This window comes from Kogia breviceps, chromosome 8 (genome assembly GCF_026419965.1).
Source record: "Kogia breviceps isolate mKogBre1 chromosome 8, mKogBre1 haplotype 1, whole genome shotgun sequence".
Lineage (NCBI taxonomy): Eukaryota > Metazoa > Chordata > Mammalia > Artiodactyla > Physeteridae > Kogia > Kogia breviceps.
Genome location: NC_081317.1, coordinates 116570262 through 116583298, shown reverse-complemented (window position 1 = coordinate 116583298; position 13037 = coordinate 116570262). Strand labels below are relative to the sequence as shown.

At 40.0% G+C, this 13037-nt stretch overlaps 1 protein-coding gene across 10 annotated transcripts in view; it reads right to left on the bottom strand.

The window, feature by feature from the left end:
- Window positions 1-13037, bottom strand: part of NEK1 (NIMA related kinase 1) — a 218232-nt gene that overhangs the window by 12912 nt on the left and 192283 nt on the right. For all 10 annotated transcript variants that reach the window (XM_067040071.1, XM_067040068.1, XM_067040065.1 and 7 more), the window contains 4 exons: window positions 8224-8375; window positions 4960-5168; window positions 3643-3773; window positions 3339-3471 (listed from right to left, as the gene is read on the bottom strand). In XM_067040071.1, the coding sequence (XP_066896172.1) occupies window positions 3339-3471; window positions 3643-3773; window positions 4960-5168; window positions 8224-8375 (625 nt within the window). The remainder of the gene's footprint in view (window positions 1-3338; window positions 3472-3642; window positions 3774-4959; window positions 5169-8223; window positions 8376-13037) is intronic.

Here is a 13037-nt window from a genome sequence, read left to right as displayed (position 1 = left end):
GCCATATTATGAGAAAGGGTCCTATGAAATCCAAATATTGTAAAAGTTATTGAGAGTGTTTTCAGGCCATAACAGGGCTGTTTTATAAAATGGTGTCCAAGATTTCAATTAAATCAGGAATATACAAGTTCCAGATAATGTTTATATTTTATAAATTCATTTTGATAAAAATATTTATATAAATATATATATATATATATAAAAACCCCATGCTTTATAGTAATAAACACAACTGACAGACATTTGCAAAGACTAAGACTTCAGTTTTTCACTGAGGTCTACGGACTTAGATTCTTGGAGTCTGAAAAAGTATTTTCCCCTTTAGAGGACTCCACATGTTAGCCGAGTATGAGGAACACTGTATCATAGTCCCCTTTTTAAAAGAATCACTGGACATTTTTCCTTTGTTTCGATACCAAAAAGAGCTGTCCTCTGAGTAATGGACATATTTTGTCTCAAGTAATTAGTTAGGTTTCCTGCTTTGCTACAAATCTCAGCACCAAATTTGTGAATTATTTTCCCAAATTGTAGAGACCCTTTGACCATGAACTTTCTGTTCCGACTTCAACTTGGCTTAATATTATATTGCTTGCACTCATTTGCCTGAGGTATTCATTTGCCTGACATGCTGACTTTCCCAAACACTTGTTTTTAACTTAATTTCAGTTTGTTCTCTGTGTGTGTGTGTGTGTGTGTGTGTGTGTATAAACACAGAGACACACATACATACACTGCACTATATATAATGTAGTTAAACCTTTTATGGGGGAACGAGATGGAATATAAATAAATCTTATGAAAATTTGTACTGCCAAAATTACACATCAACACTTTAAATCCTTGACTTTAGTCTACAAATTATACCTTTAAAGTAATAGTATTAATTTTTAACAAATATTTTTAGAAATGAATTCTTGTTCAAAATATTCCAAATCAGTTTACAAACTAATTATACAAATTAGGCTCATTACTGCATGGTAAGTTACTGAAAAAGATCACATATCATTTATCTTGATTACCCACTTCATTCACTAAACTTGGTTGCAAGTAACTTTAAGCTTTTTCCAAAAAAATTAAATGCTCTCAGAATAGACTTATATCAAGAGAGACAATCAAAAGAATCTGGTATATAAGCTCTCAGGGAATTTCTAAAAGAGAAGTTTCAAGATATTTTGTGTAACGGAATACCTTTATTAGAATAAGTCTGTATCTCTGCTTTGAAGACACTAAACATTTATTTAGATAAGTACGTTCTTATATTTTTTCCCCAAAGTGGAATTATTTTATTGTCCTTTGACATTTTTTTAAATAAAGAAGAGCTCCCTTAAATTTCTACTGATAGGTTTCATAGCAATCACCATAGGCATAAAACATGATACTGTTTGTGCCTACTTCTGATAATATGAACTACTACATAGTGAAGCACACAGGCAGCACTAACTGCTGGCTTATAAAAAGGACTGGCTTACATTCAATCTATTCCTTGCTGCTAATGGCCTGAACTACTCCTTGGCAGTTATTCTGTTAGCTTAAGAAGAAAAGTAATGAAAATGCAGTGGGGTCTGAAGCTATAAGAGTACTTGCTGGACTTCCCTGGTGGCATAGTGGTTAAGAATCCGCCTGCCAATGCACGGGACACGGGTTCAAGCTCTGGCCCAGGAAGATCCCATATGCCGCGGAGCAACTAAGCCCGTGCGCCGCAACTACTGAGCCTGCGAGCCACAACTACTGAGCCCGTGTGCCACAACTACTGAGGCCTGTGTGCCTAGAGCCTGTGCTCCGCCACAAGAGAAGCCACCACAATGAGAAGTCTGCACACCACAATAAAGAGCGGCCCCCACTCGCCGCAACTAAAGAAAGCCCACGCACAGCAACGAAGACCCAATGCAGCCAAAAAGAAATAAATAAAATAAATAAATTTTTTTAAAAAAGAGTACTTACACTACCTGAAGATTTTCTAGTTTCAATTTAATGATAACTATTAGAATTTTAACAAGACTTTTACTTCCATTAAAGCAACTCAAAAAACATTTTTTGCTGAGCTTACAGTTAATGTAAATAAGTCTACGTAACCATAAAGTTTCTCCCAAAATAAAAAGCATTCTTGAGTTGTGATTTTAGCCGGCTTAATTTTTCATGAGTCAAAATGTCAAATATTTTAATAAAACCCTGGCTCTGAAATACTTGACCTGAACACCCCTCTGAACACGAAGTCCGGGTCCTCACCAACTCACACCAACTGCCTCTACCGTTTCCATCAGGTGCTCCTGGTGCCTCTTCCACTATGTCAGTCCTTTCACTTCAGAAACCTTCACTGGTTTCCTCCATGTGCCTTACACATTTCACAGGGTCAATCACAAAGACTAATTCTCAACAGGAAGCTCCTAATACAGTCAGTCTAACTCTAACACCCATGAATCGCTGGTTTGTTCTTTTCCCTACAAGTCACATCCTCTACGTTTCTTTCCATTTTTCCCAGTTTGATCTCCCTTCTCTAATTCCTACTGCACTGAAAACATTTTAGAATGAGCACTTCTATGTATAGTTTTACACTTCCTTTCCTATCTATCTGTCTTATCTCCCAAGGAAACTGTATACAACATGTAAGCACAGACCATGGCCTTCAGTGGCCACAGAAATGAAGTACCAGGCCCACAGGGGCCTCCATAAACACTCTGAAAACTCACCACAGTGCATGACCTTGGAGGTCATGCTCCATCTGATAGCAAAGGAAACAAACTCGAGACAAAAGAAATCACCTTGTGTCACGTGACCAGCTTGTCAGAGTTGGGACTGTAACTCTGGTCTCTAGGTTCCATGCTCAGTGCTCTTGACCAATTTAAGGGGAAAAACATTTTTAACTTTAATAACTTTTAACAAAGCCCTAGCACATTCTGAGTGATTCTATTGGTAAATATTTTCCAAATATAAAAATGGTTTACCCTCAAATCACTGTAGATGAACTCTACTTACTCTCAACAGAAGAGATTACATTTGGTTCTAGTAGGAGAAATTTTACTTATGTGTCTAAAAATTTAATTCTGCCTCCTTAATAAAAAAGTATTCTAATTTCTAGAGCTGTCCAATAAGGAGGCTTAAAAAATATCATTCAAAATGTTACTTGCAAATTAAGTTAAAATACTGACTTAAACTTAAGCCAATAAAAGCTTATGCCAGAATCAGTCAAAGAGAAGGACACAGTTAATTGCTTAAAAGTACTAGATATAATTCCAATATAGATTTCACCAAAATGCATGTGATATAAGCTCATCAATTTACATATGTCACTTTATATTTTGCACATTTATTTAAAATATAAGGCTGTGAGGAAATCTCACCTTCTTGATAGGCTCCATCTGCCATAACTAAATGAAGAATCTTGGAATAAAGATGCTGATGTTCATTTCCCAAAAGCTTCTGAACTACTGTTGAACAAATCTCAATATTTTCATCTTCATCTTCATGAACAGCCTGTACCAAATTTCCAAATATAAATTAATATTTGAATGTTAACCTCCTCTAATTGGAGACTGTTTATTATTTATAATGGGTCTACTGACCAATAAAAATCACTGACATTTCACTAGTAATTCAAACAGAGCATATTTCAAAATTAAATGTTTTAAGTGACATTTTACTCACTTTTATTTTCTCGTAAACCTCAAAGAACTTTTCGAAGCCTATTTCCTGCTCTAGGTGAAGCCTTAGTTCCTCTAAATGATTAAAGACACTGTCGTATTCACATTCACTAGTTATCTCACCATCACTGTTATCTAAAAAACATAAATAAAAAAGAAGACATTTTATGATTTAAAAGACTGAATAAAATAATTCTTACCGTAACTGATTAAAATCCTGTGTCACGTGAATACTGTCATTGAGACAGACTACTTGTACGTTCAATATAAAGTTTCTGTCATTATAATACTGGTCATTTATATAGGTAATCAATGTACGTATATATAAATTTGTCTTAACAGGAATGTTACTTTAGAAATCTTTTCTTTTATAGACATAAACAGTGAGTCAGGTTAGAATAAAAACTATATTCCAAGAGATGTCACTGAATTTAGCTAAAAAAAAAAAAAGGAAAAAAGCATACCCATATGTTCTGCACTGAGGCAACCAACTCTATTTTTAAAAACTTGATATTAAACATGGGGCAAAACATGAACGAGCATACAGATGACCTAAGATGTACATCATCAAACTTGGAAGGCACTTAGAAAGTATTAGAAATGCTTTATATCATGTACATGCCCAAGGTAATTTGAAAAATTCTAGTGAAAGAAAAATTAATGCAGAACCGTTCTTTTTCACATTACCTCTTCTTCTCAGATAAATCGTTATTTAAATACACACATTTTCTATGCACCTTAGGGTGTCAAGGTTTTAAAAACTCTTTCGGTTTAACCCTGCTGGTTAAGCACTGTATGTGGAAGCCCTTTGTAAAACAGCAAGGGCTAAGAAAACTAAGTGACTATCTTTATTGCTAGGAGAATAAGTCAAGAAGTGGAGGAAAACAGGATAAAAATGCTTCAAAAAAGCATTTCCAGGGGCTTCCCTGGTGGCGCAGTGGTTGAGAGTCCGCCTGCCGATGCAGGGGACGCGGGTTTGTGCCCCGGTCCGGGAGGATCCCACATGCCGCGGAGCGGCTGGGCCCGTGAGCCGTGGCCGCTGCGCCTGCGCGTCCGGAGCCTGTGCTCCGCGACGGGAGAGGCCGCAACAGTGAGAGGCCCGCGTACCGCAAAAAAATAAAAAAAAAAATAAAAAAATTTAAAAAAGCATTTCCATACTTTAGTGGGAAAGAAACGGGACAACTATGCATGCAGACTGTGTGAAAAGCGAGAGGCAACGCCAAGTCAGCGACGCAGAGAGGCTCCAGCCCCACTTAAGGCTGGACGGGGCCCGTGTCGGAGGCCAGGGAGACGCTCTGCTTGCAGTGTGGGCCCCGCGCACCCGAGTGCCACTCCTCGTTGAGCGCGCTCTCGCTGCTCGGGCTGTCGTCCTCATCGCCCGCGTCCGTGCCGTCGGCCGCCCGCTCCGCGTCGCTGGTCCTCAGGCCCGGCCCCTCCTCCTCGCTGTCGTCCTCCCCACGCTGCTCCCGCAGCAGCTGCTCCATGGAGGCCTGAAGCTCTTGTAAGTCTGTATCAGCCTCTTCCAACACACTGAGGGTTGAAAATGAAATGGAACGTCACCGAAACTCTACCTTTCTGAAATTTTACTTCAACTCAACATGCATGCGCTCCTTCCTACTTAAAAGTACTCGTCGTGGGTAAAAGGAAATCTGAAAAAACACATCGTTTTTAACAAAGGAAATGAGGATTCCCACAACTGATAAGTAAAGCACACAACACATCTGCTGGAATACATACGACCGAAGATGACTTGTATAAAATGGTCCTGATTTGCCAGAGAGAATCACATAACTATCAACATTATGAATTCCTTAAGTTTTGAAAGAATGCTTCGATATCGAAGAGCCAGACTGAATATTTTTCTTTCATGTAGATTTGAAGGTTCAGCTAAATCTTGGTGTGGATGTGCGACAGCCGTGCACCAGCCTCCCTGCGGGGGTCTTGCCCTCCAGGCGCTGCCCAGAGTATCCATTCCACTTCTGTGCAATGACAGGTGCTGAAATGAACTCATTTATGCGAGTAATATCTTACATTCATATAACACCTTACTTATTAAAGCTGTTTATCCTACTATTTAAATTTTATCCACACAAAACTCACTTTAGAAACATGGAAACTATGAATCAAGGTGCTCAAGTGACTTGTGTCAAGACCACATGGTCAATAAATGACAAAAACGAGACTGAGATTTAGGCCTTCTGACCACGTCTACAAGATCCAAGAAGCACACTCAGCAGCTCCATTCCCCCGAGGAGCTGCTTCTTTCTCCCTGGGGCACGCAAATGGAAGAACTTGTAGACTCACAGTTAAGTCGAGTTTTAGATACATAAAGTCCTCTGAAAGATCAGGGACCCACAGTGAGGATTTCCATAGTGGAAAAGCAATATTAAGCAGAACACAAGGCTGGTGAAGCCCTTTCTTAAAGTTTAGACTCTAATTGAATAAACAAATACTTACTGAAGAACTAAAACATAAATATTATTATGCGAGACCTCATACAAAATTTTCATTAACAGAAAAATAATTTTTAATGTAGAAATACCTTTATTTTGTACATATGTGTACAAACTCCTACGCTTTGACTTTGCAGCAATTAAAGAAAAGCAAACAACATCTAATTAGAATGAGAAGGACAGTGTCTAATCTTTTGGATCATCCTTCTAGGAGCATTTAGCTTCATATATAATTACCAGACTTCCATACCACACACATCTGCTATAGGTACCACTGCTATGTGACTAGGCATTAACCTGTTGGTAAAATCTTCCTGTAGAGGAATTAGAGTCCACCACAGATGGTATTAAAGCAAGTGGGCTGCTAACTATGCCAGTGTAAGAAAAGTGTAAGAGGATTAAGATTTTTTTATGAAATGAGCACTCAAAAAATTGACTCAGGTACTTTAAACCCTGGTCCCGAATTTTCTTTTTAATAGGTTTTCTTATTATATGACCATAAGTAAAGTTTGGATCAAAAAATGCATATTTTCCAAAGAAAAAAGTCAAGTGAAATTTCCCTATATGCATATGGAGTAACTTACTTGAAAAAAAACTTACTTTTCAAATTAAAAAAATAACATTAAAAGCTTCTAACTTAAATTTTAAAATAAAATTCTGTCATCAACTAGTAATAAAAAGAATATAAGCCACAAATAAGCTATATTCACTCAGATAAAAACTGATGACTTATAAAAACTCTGAGGAAAGAACTGTTACCAAGGATTTTGTCAACCATAGAGGTGCTGAAATGTTGTCCTGTTATCCAACAGGCTTAATAAAAATACAACATAAACTGCTTAATGACCACAGCCAAGCAGAAGAAGCAAGGATAAAAAGGTAACTTTTCCTCCAAATTTTGAGGGCACCAGCAAAAATCTACAGAACTCTATGGGGGGGGGTGGGTAAAGTCAACCTTTATTTTATTTATTTTTTTGGCCATGCTGCGTGGCTTGTGGGATCTTAGCTCCCCGACCAGGGGTTGAACCCGGGCCCTCGGCAGTGAGAGCATGGAGTCCTAACCACTGGACAGCCAGAGAATTCAAAAGTCAACCTTTGAAAGATAAAGTTTGGCTAGAAATTTAAAAAGAAAGGGCAAGCCTTAAGAAAAACAAAAACAGAAAATAAAAGGCACCAGATGCAGTGCCAGGCTCAAGAATTAGAGGGAGAAAAATCATGACACTGATATCATGCTTTCAATTAGATCAAAACACACATTGTTTCTATTGAAAGGCAGAGGTAAAAAGGAGAAACTTAAATTCAAACAAATCCAAAAATAAATCATAAAAATTACAGCATTTTGCAACCTATTTTCCCGGTGACTTGAATACACTTCTTGAACACTCTGGTTTTATTTCCCCAAAAAGTCTGTAACATTTGTCGGATGGGCTGAGAAGGCTGACTGATATCAAGGAAGGTGAAGGGGTATTACTGTCTAAGGAGCTGCCAGTTCCCAGCTCTTTCAGGAGTGTTGGTTAAATTTTCCTCTGGGATTCTAGATTCCTCAGGCATTAATAAGAAGGGAATTTTGTGAAAGCAGTTAAGTGCAGAACTCACATGTGAGCATGCGCGCGCGCGCACACACACACACAGACACACACACAATTCCACCTGCTAACTCCTCACTGCCATGGTTTTGAAATCACAGCCGGCAGGAGACAGATGTGGACAGAGCTTTCTGGCATCTTCCTGGGGAGGAGGAGAGTAGTGAGTCCCTCAGTTCCCCACTGCAATCCCTGTAGCATGTGGCATCACACTACCAAACAGTCACTACCCTGCTGAGGTTTCACTCAATTCAGCACCAGCCACATGGAGCGTTGTGGTGGGTGCTCAGTGGCCAGTAAGACAGAGAACACAATGGTGACCCTGTCCTTACAGTCTGCAAGTGACATCGAGTTACAGTATTTAGAGGCAGACACACATATCAAAGTTTACTTGACTGTACTTTAAAATACATTGTAAAAAGTTAAAGGAGTAGTGCAAGGTCAGCTACAGATCTTGTGTGAAAACTGTGGGTGAGTCTCCGTCTCTAGAACATGTGTAAGTTCAGAAATCCTGTTAGTGTCGGTATCTACGAACGTTATCATGCTCACATGTCCTCAGAGTCGGAAGGTCCTTCCTTAACATGCTCATCTTCCATTTCCTCCATTTCAAGATTGTCCTGACGTCCATCTCCGACAATGGGGACATCCATCAGTGTTCTGAACAGCTTGGAGAGGTCTGGAAGTGAACATGTCCTCAACATCTGTAAAAAGGCAACCGATATCTTATTAGAAGTGAGACGGTGAGAAAATTAAAAAGAGAAAAAAATAGAAAATTGGAGCTAATAGTAATTTTGTTATTTATATATACACATCGATCATCCATTGAAAGCTAGAAGCTTCGGGGGCGACTTGCCTAAGCTGAGAACCTGCTTCTCTTGAACTTCAGCTCAGTATTTTTTCAGTGACGAAAGTAAGCTTGCGAGTTCTACTTGGGTTTCGATGTGAAGTGGACTTTAAAAGGTAGGGAGGGGGCTTCCCTGGTGGCGCAGTGGTTGAGAATCCGCCTGCCGAAGCAGGAGACACGGGTTCGTGCCCTGGTCCGGGAAGATCCCACATGCCGCGGAGCAACTAAGCCCATGAGCCATGGCCGCTGAGCCTGTGCGTCCGGAGCCTGTGCTCCGCAACGGGAGAGGCCACAACAGTGAGAGGCCCGCATACCGCAAAAAAAAAAAAAAAAAAAAAAAGGTAGGGAGGGTATTTATCTGGGGTGTGCACATGGAGGGAGCTGGAGCTGGAGCTGGGTCAGGCCCCGCCACCCCTCGGCCACAGCACCCCTCCTGAGTCTTCCTCTCACTTCTCGACGTCCAATGCACTCCGGGTATTTTTGCCCAAGCTTGGCTAAGCAGCACCCCACACAACTGGTGGCTCTTAGTGTCCCTTTGCCCTAGCAGATGCTGGATGGCCAACAGCTTAGAGCAGGGCCTCCAGTTAGTGCAAAGAAGAGCCCACTGGGGCCTCCCTGAGCAGCGGACTGTAAGCAGCGAGCGCCTTTCCCACCAGAAAAAGCACAGCTGGGAAGGTAGGCACCTCCAAGTTCACGCTGACAGCACCTGGAGCAGCAGGGTGAGCAAGAGCCCAGCACACCGAGATGAGACAGCACAACACGGCAGAGGTGCTTGAAATGTGAACTGCGTTGGATAAGACCAGGATAACAGGAACAGCCTCTGTCCAGCACCCTTTCCACAGTCGGAACGTGGCAGACACACAGGGCTACGGCACACACATCTACAGAAGTCAGTCTCAGGGCTGGTCAACCCTAAAGGGATCGGTAAGATCTGAAACATGACTCCTAAGGCCCCGATAAGAACCCAGCACCAGATGGGAGACTGTGCAGAACACAGTTTGGCAATGTTTGGCACATTAGTGAAAATGTATATACTTGGCCAATTTTATTGGTACAATCTGTTTCTGAGAATAAAAAGGAATAGACTTCTATTATTTGAACGTAATTTACATATCACAGCACTCAAGAGAAAAAAATGGTGATGCGCTACAAGATGGTGCAGATACGCTGCCTGGTTAAAGCACTTAACAAGGGTACTGTCAGCAGAATTTACGCTTGACTTGTTTGTTATTTTAATGGTTTGAGCCACATATATTATAAACCCGGGGTATGCAAAATACTCAGGCACTAACGGTCTACCCAGATACATGCTAATCGATAAAAATAAATAGCATATACGCATCATATACCCGAATACAAGGGGACTACACAAAAGGATGCAATATTTTTTAGGCTGAGATAAATTTTACCCTGGTAAAATCATCTCAATTCTAGTTTATTCCTGTCATTAATTAAAATAAACTTCATCTCCTAACATCAAATAATAGGGTTAGAAAGAACTTTCAAGTGGTCTGTACCTCTGGGAATGGGTTTACACACCCATCAGTCCAACAGTTCCCAAAGGTCCTATATTTAAAATCCTAACGTTCACAGTCATCCCTGACAGACTGCTGAAGTTTTAGACAGGATATTCATCTTCATAGGAATTTTATATAAGAACACTTCCAGTTCTGTAATTCTGAGTCTACTAGATTTCTTTCATATTGTTTAAATAATATTCTATAGCTCTGACATTAACAGAAAGAAATCCTCCTGAAAATAGCTATTAATCCAGAACATGTTGCCTGAGATCTTACTTCATTTATAGTTAGACTAATTTTTTTTCCAAAAATTTTTGTAGTATGCTTATTTATGCAGCTAGCATTTGGTACCATTATAAATCAAACAGGAAACCAATGTTTTAGAAAACCTTAAAACATTAAAAAAAATGTAGTTCCTTTAGATCTCTCACTGTTGGTTCTATTTTTTCTCAAAAATGAAGACAACCACATAAAGAATGAATGAATTTAGTAGTAGTTGCACTAATAGAACTTCACATGAAATTCTACTTAATTCCATCAACTCAGTTTTTCATCTGCAGTATTTTTAATATAAAATTATATGTTAGTGGGCTTCCCTGGTGGCACAGTGGTTGAGGGTCCGCCTGCCGATGCAGAGCACACGGGTTCGTGCCCCGGTCTGAGAGGATCCCACATGCCGCGGAGCGGCTGGGCCCATGAGCCATGGCCGCCGAGCCTGCGCGTACGGAGCCTGTGCTCCGCAACGGGAGAGGCCACAGCAGTAAGAGGCCCACGTACGGAAAAAAAAAAAAAAAAAAATTATATGTTAGTAATCCTCTGGCTATATTATAAAATAGTTTATGATGAGCACATTTGTTTAGCTTCTGCTTACTGCAATTCGACTGTAACACTACACCCTCAAAATAGCTTCTACAAACACTTGCTCACTTCAACCCATAAACAAGGTTAAAAATGGACTTCAAAACATTGAAAAATTATGAACACTTACCAAAGGCAAAAATTACAGACATTTTCTAAGAATTGTGTTATTTGTGAATTGTACATTAATATTTACTTTCCCCCACTCTGCATTTGCCATAACAAGAAAATAAATTCTCCATTTTTCATAGAGACCAGTCTTCCACTCTACTCCCCACACAAGGTCACTACAAGGTCTCATCTGTACACTATTTCATCCTGACCTATTACAAATTTACCTTCAATAATCTTCATTTATGTGTTATACTCTCAATTTTATTAAGTCACTCTGTTACAACTTGCTTTATGAAAGCTGCCACTGTATTTATGGTGTTTCTTGTCAAAAACAGTACAGCCCAGAAGACAATGTAAGTCGCGATCTAGTAGAAATACCCTTTCAAAGTGAAAGTGAAATTAAAATGTGTTTAAATAAACAAAAGCTAAAAAAAAAATCATCACCAACAGGGACACAAGAAGTGTTAGAGAAGTTCTTTTTTTTTTTTTTTTTTTTTCGGTATGTGGGCCTCTCACTCTTGTGGCCTCTCCCGTCGCGGAGCACAGGCTCCAGACGCGCAGGCTCAGCAGCCATGGCTCACAGGCCCAGCCGCTCCGCGGCATGTGGGATCCTCCCGGACTGGGGCATGAACCCGTGTCCCCTGCATCGGCAGGCAGACTCTCAACCACTGCGCCACCAGGGAAGCCCCGAGAAGTTCTTAAAGTGGTAGAAAAATAATACCAGATAAAAATTCGAATTCTACACAAAGGGATGAAGAATGTTAGAAACGGTTAATATGTAAATATAAAAGACTTCCTTTCTCAATTTTTACTTTCTGTGAAGGATAATTGAATGTTGAAAGCAAAAACAATAGAAATGTATTGTGGAACTTATAATACATGCAGAAATAAAACACATGGCAACAATTCCACAAAGGACAGGGAAGAGCAGGGGAATGGAAATGTACTGTTGTAAGGCTCTGATGCTATTCGTGACATGGTACAATATTTGAAGGCAGACCAGGATAAACTAAAGATGTACACTGAAAACTGAGGATGACCATTAAATATTTTTTAAAGTTTACTTTATAAGCAAATAGTAGAGATTAAATAAAATACTAAAAATACTCAATCCAAAAGGGAGAATAAAAGTAAAAAAGGAATGAAAGAAGTAATGAGACAAATAGAAAACAAAAAGCAAAATGGTAAGTTTAAACTCAATCATAATGATAATATATTGAAAATTACACTAAATATAAATGGTCTAACCACTTTAATTAAAAGACTGTCAGAATGTTAAAAAGCAAGACTCAACTAAATGACAACTACAAGAAGTCTATATGAAATAAGTTTGATTAAAAGTAAAGGATGGGGATTCCCTGGTGGTGCAGTGGTTGAGAGTCTGCCTGCCAGTGCAGGGGACACGGGTTCGTGCTCTGGTCCAGGAAGATCCCACATGCCACAGAGCAGCTAGGCCCATGAGCCATGGCCGCTGATCCTGCACGTCCGGAGCCTGTGCTCCGCAAAGGGAGAGGTCACAACAGTGAGAGGCCCGCATACCGCGCAAAAAAAAAAAAAAAAAAAAGAAAAGTAAAGGATGTAGGGACTTCCCTGGTGGTGCAGTGGTTAAGAATCCACCTGCCAATGCAGGGGACATGGGTTTGAGCCCTGGTCTGGGAAGATCCCACATGCCGTGGAGCAACTAAGCCCATGCGCTACAACTACTGAGCGTATGCTCTAGAGCCTGTGAGCTACAACTACTGAGCCCACATGCCACAACTACTGAAGCCCACACGCCTACAGCCCGGGCTCTGCAACAAGAGAAGCCACCGCAATGAGAAGCCCACGCACCACAACGGAGAGTAGCCCCCACTTGCCGCAACGAGAGAAAGCCCTTGTGCAGCAACGAAGACCCAACACAGCCAAAAGTAAATAAATTAATTTTTTTAAAAAAGTAAAGGATGTAAAAATATATACCATATAAACACTAAGCATAAGAAAGCTAGAATGGCTATGTTAAAACCAGGCAAAGAAGATTTCAGAACAAG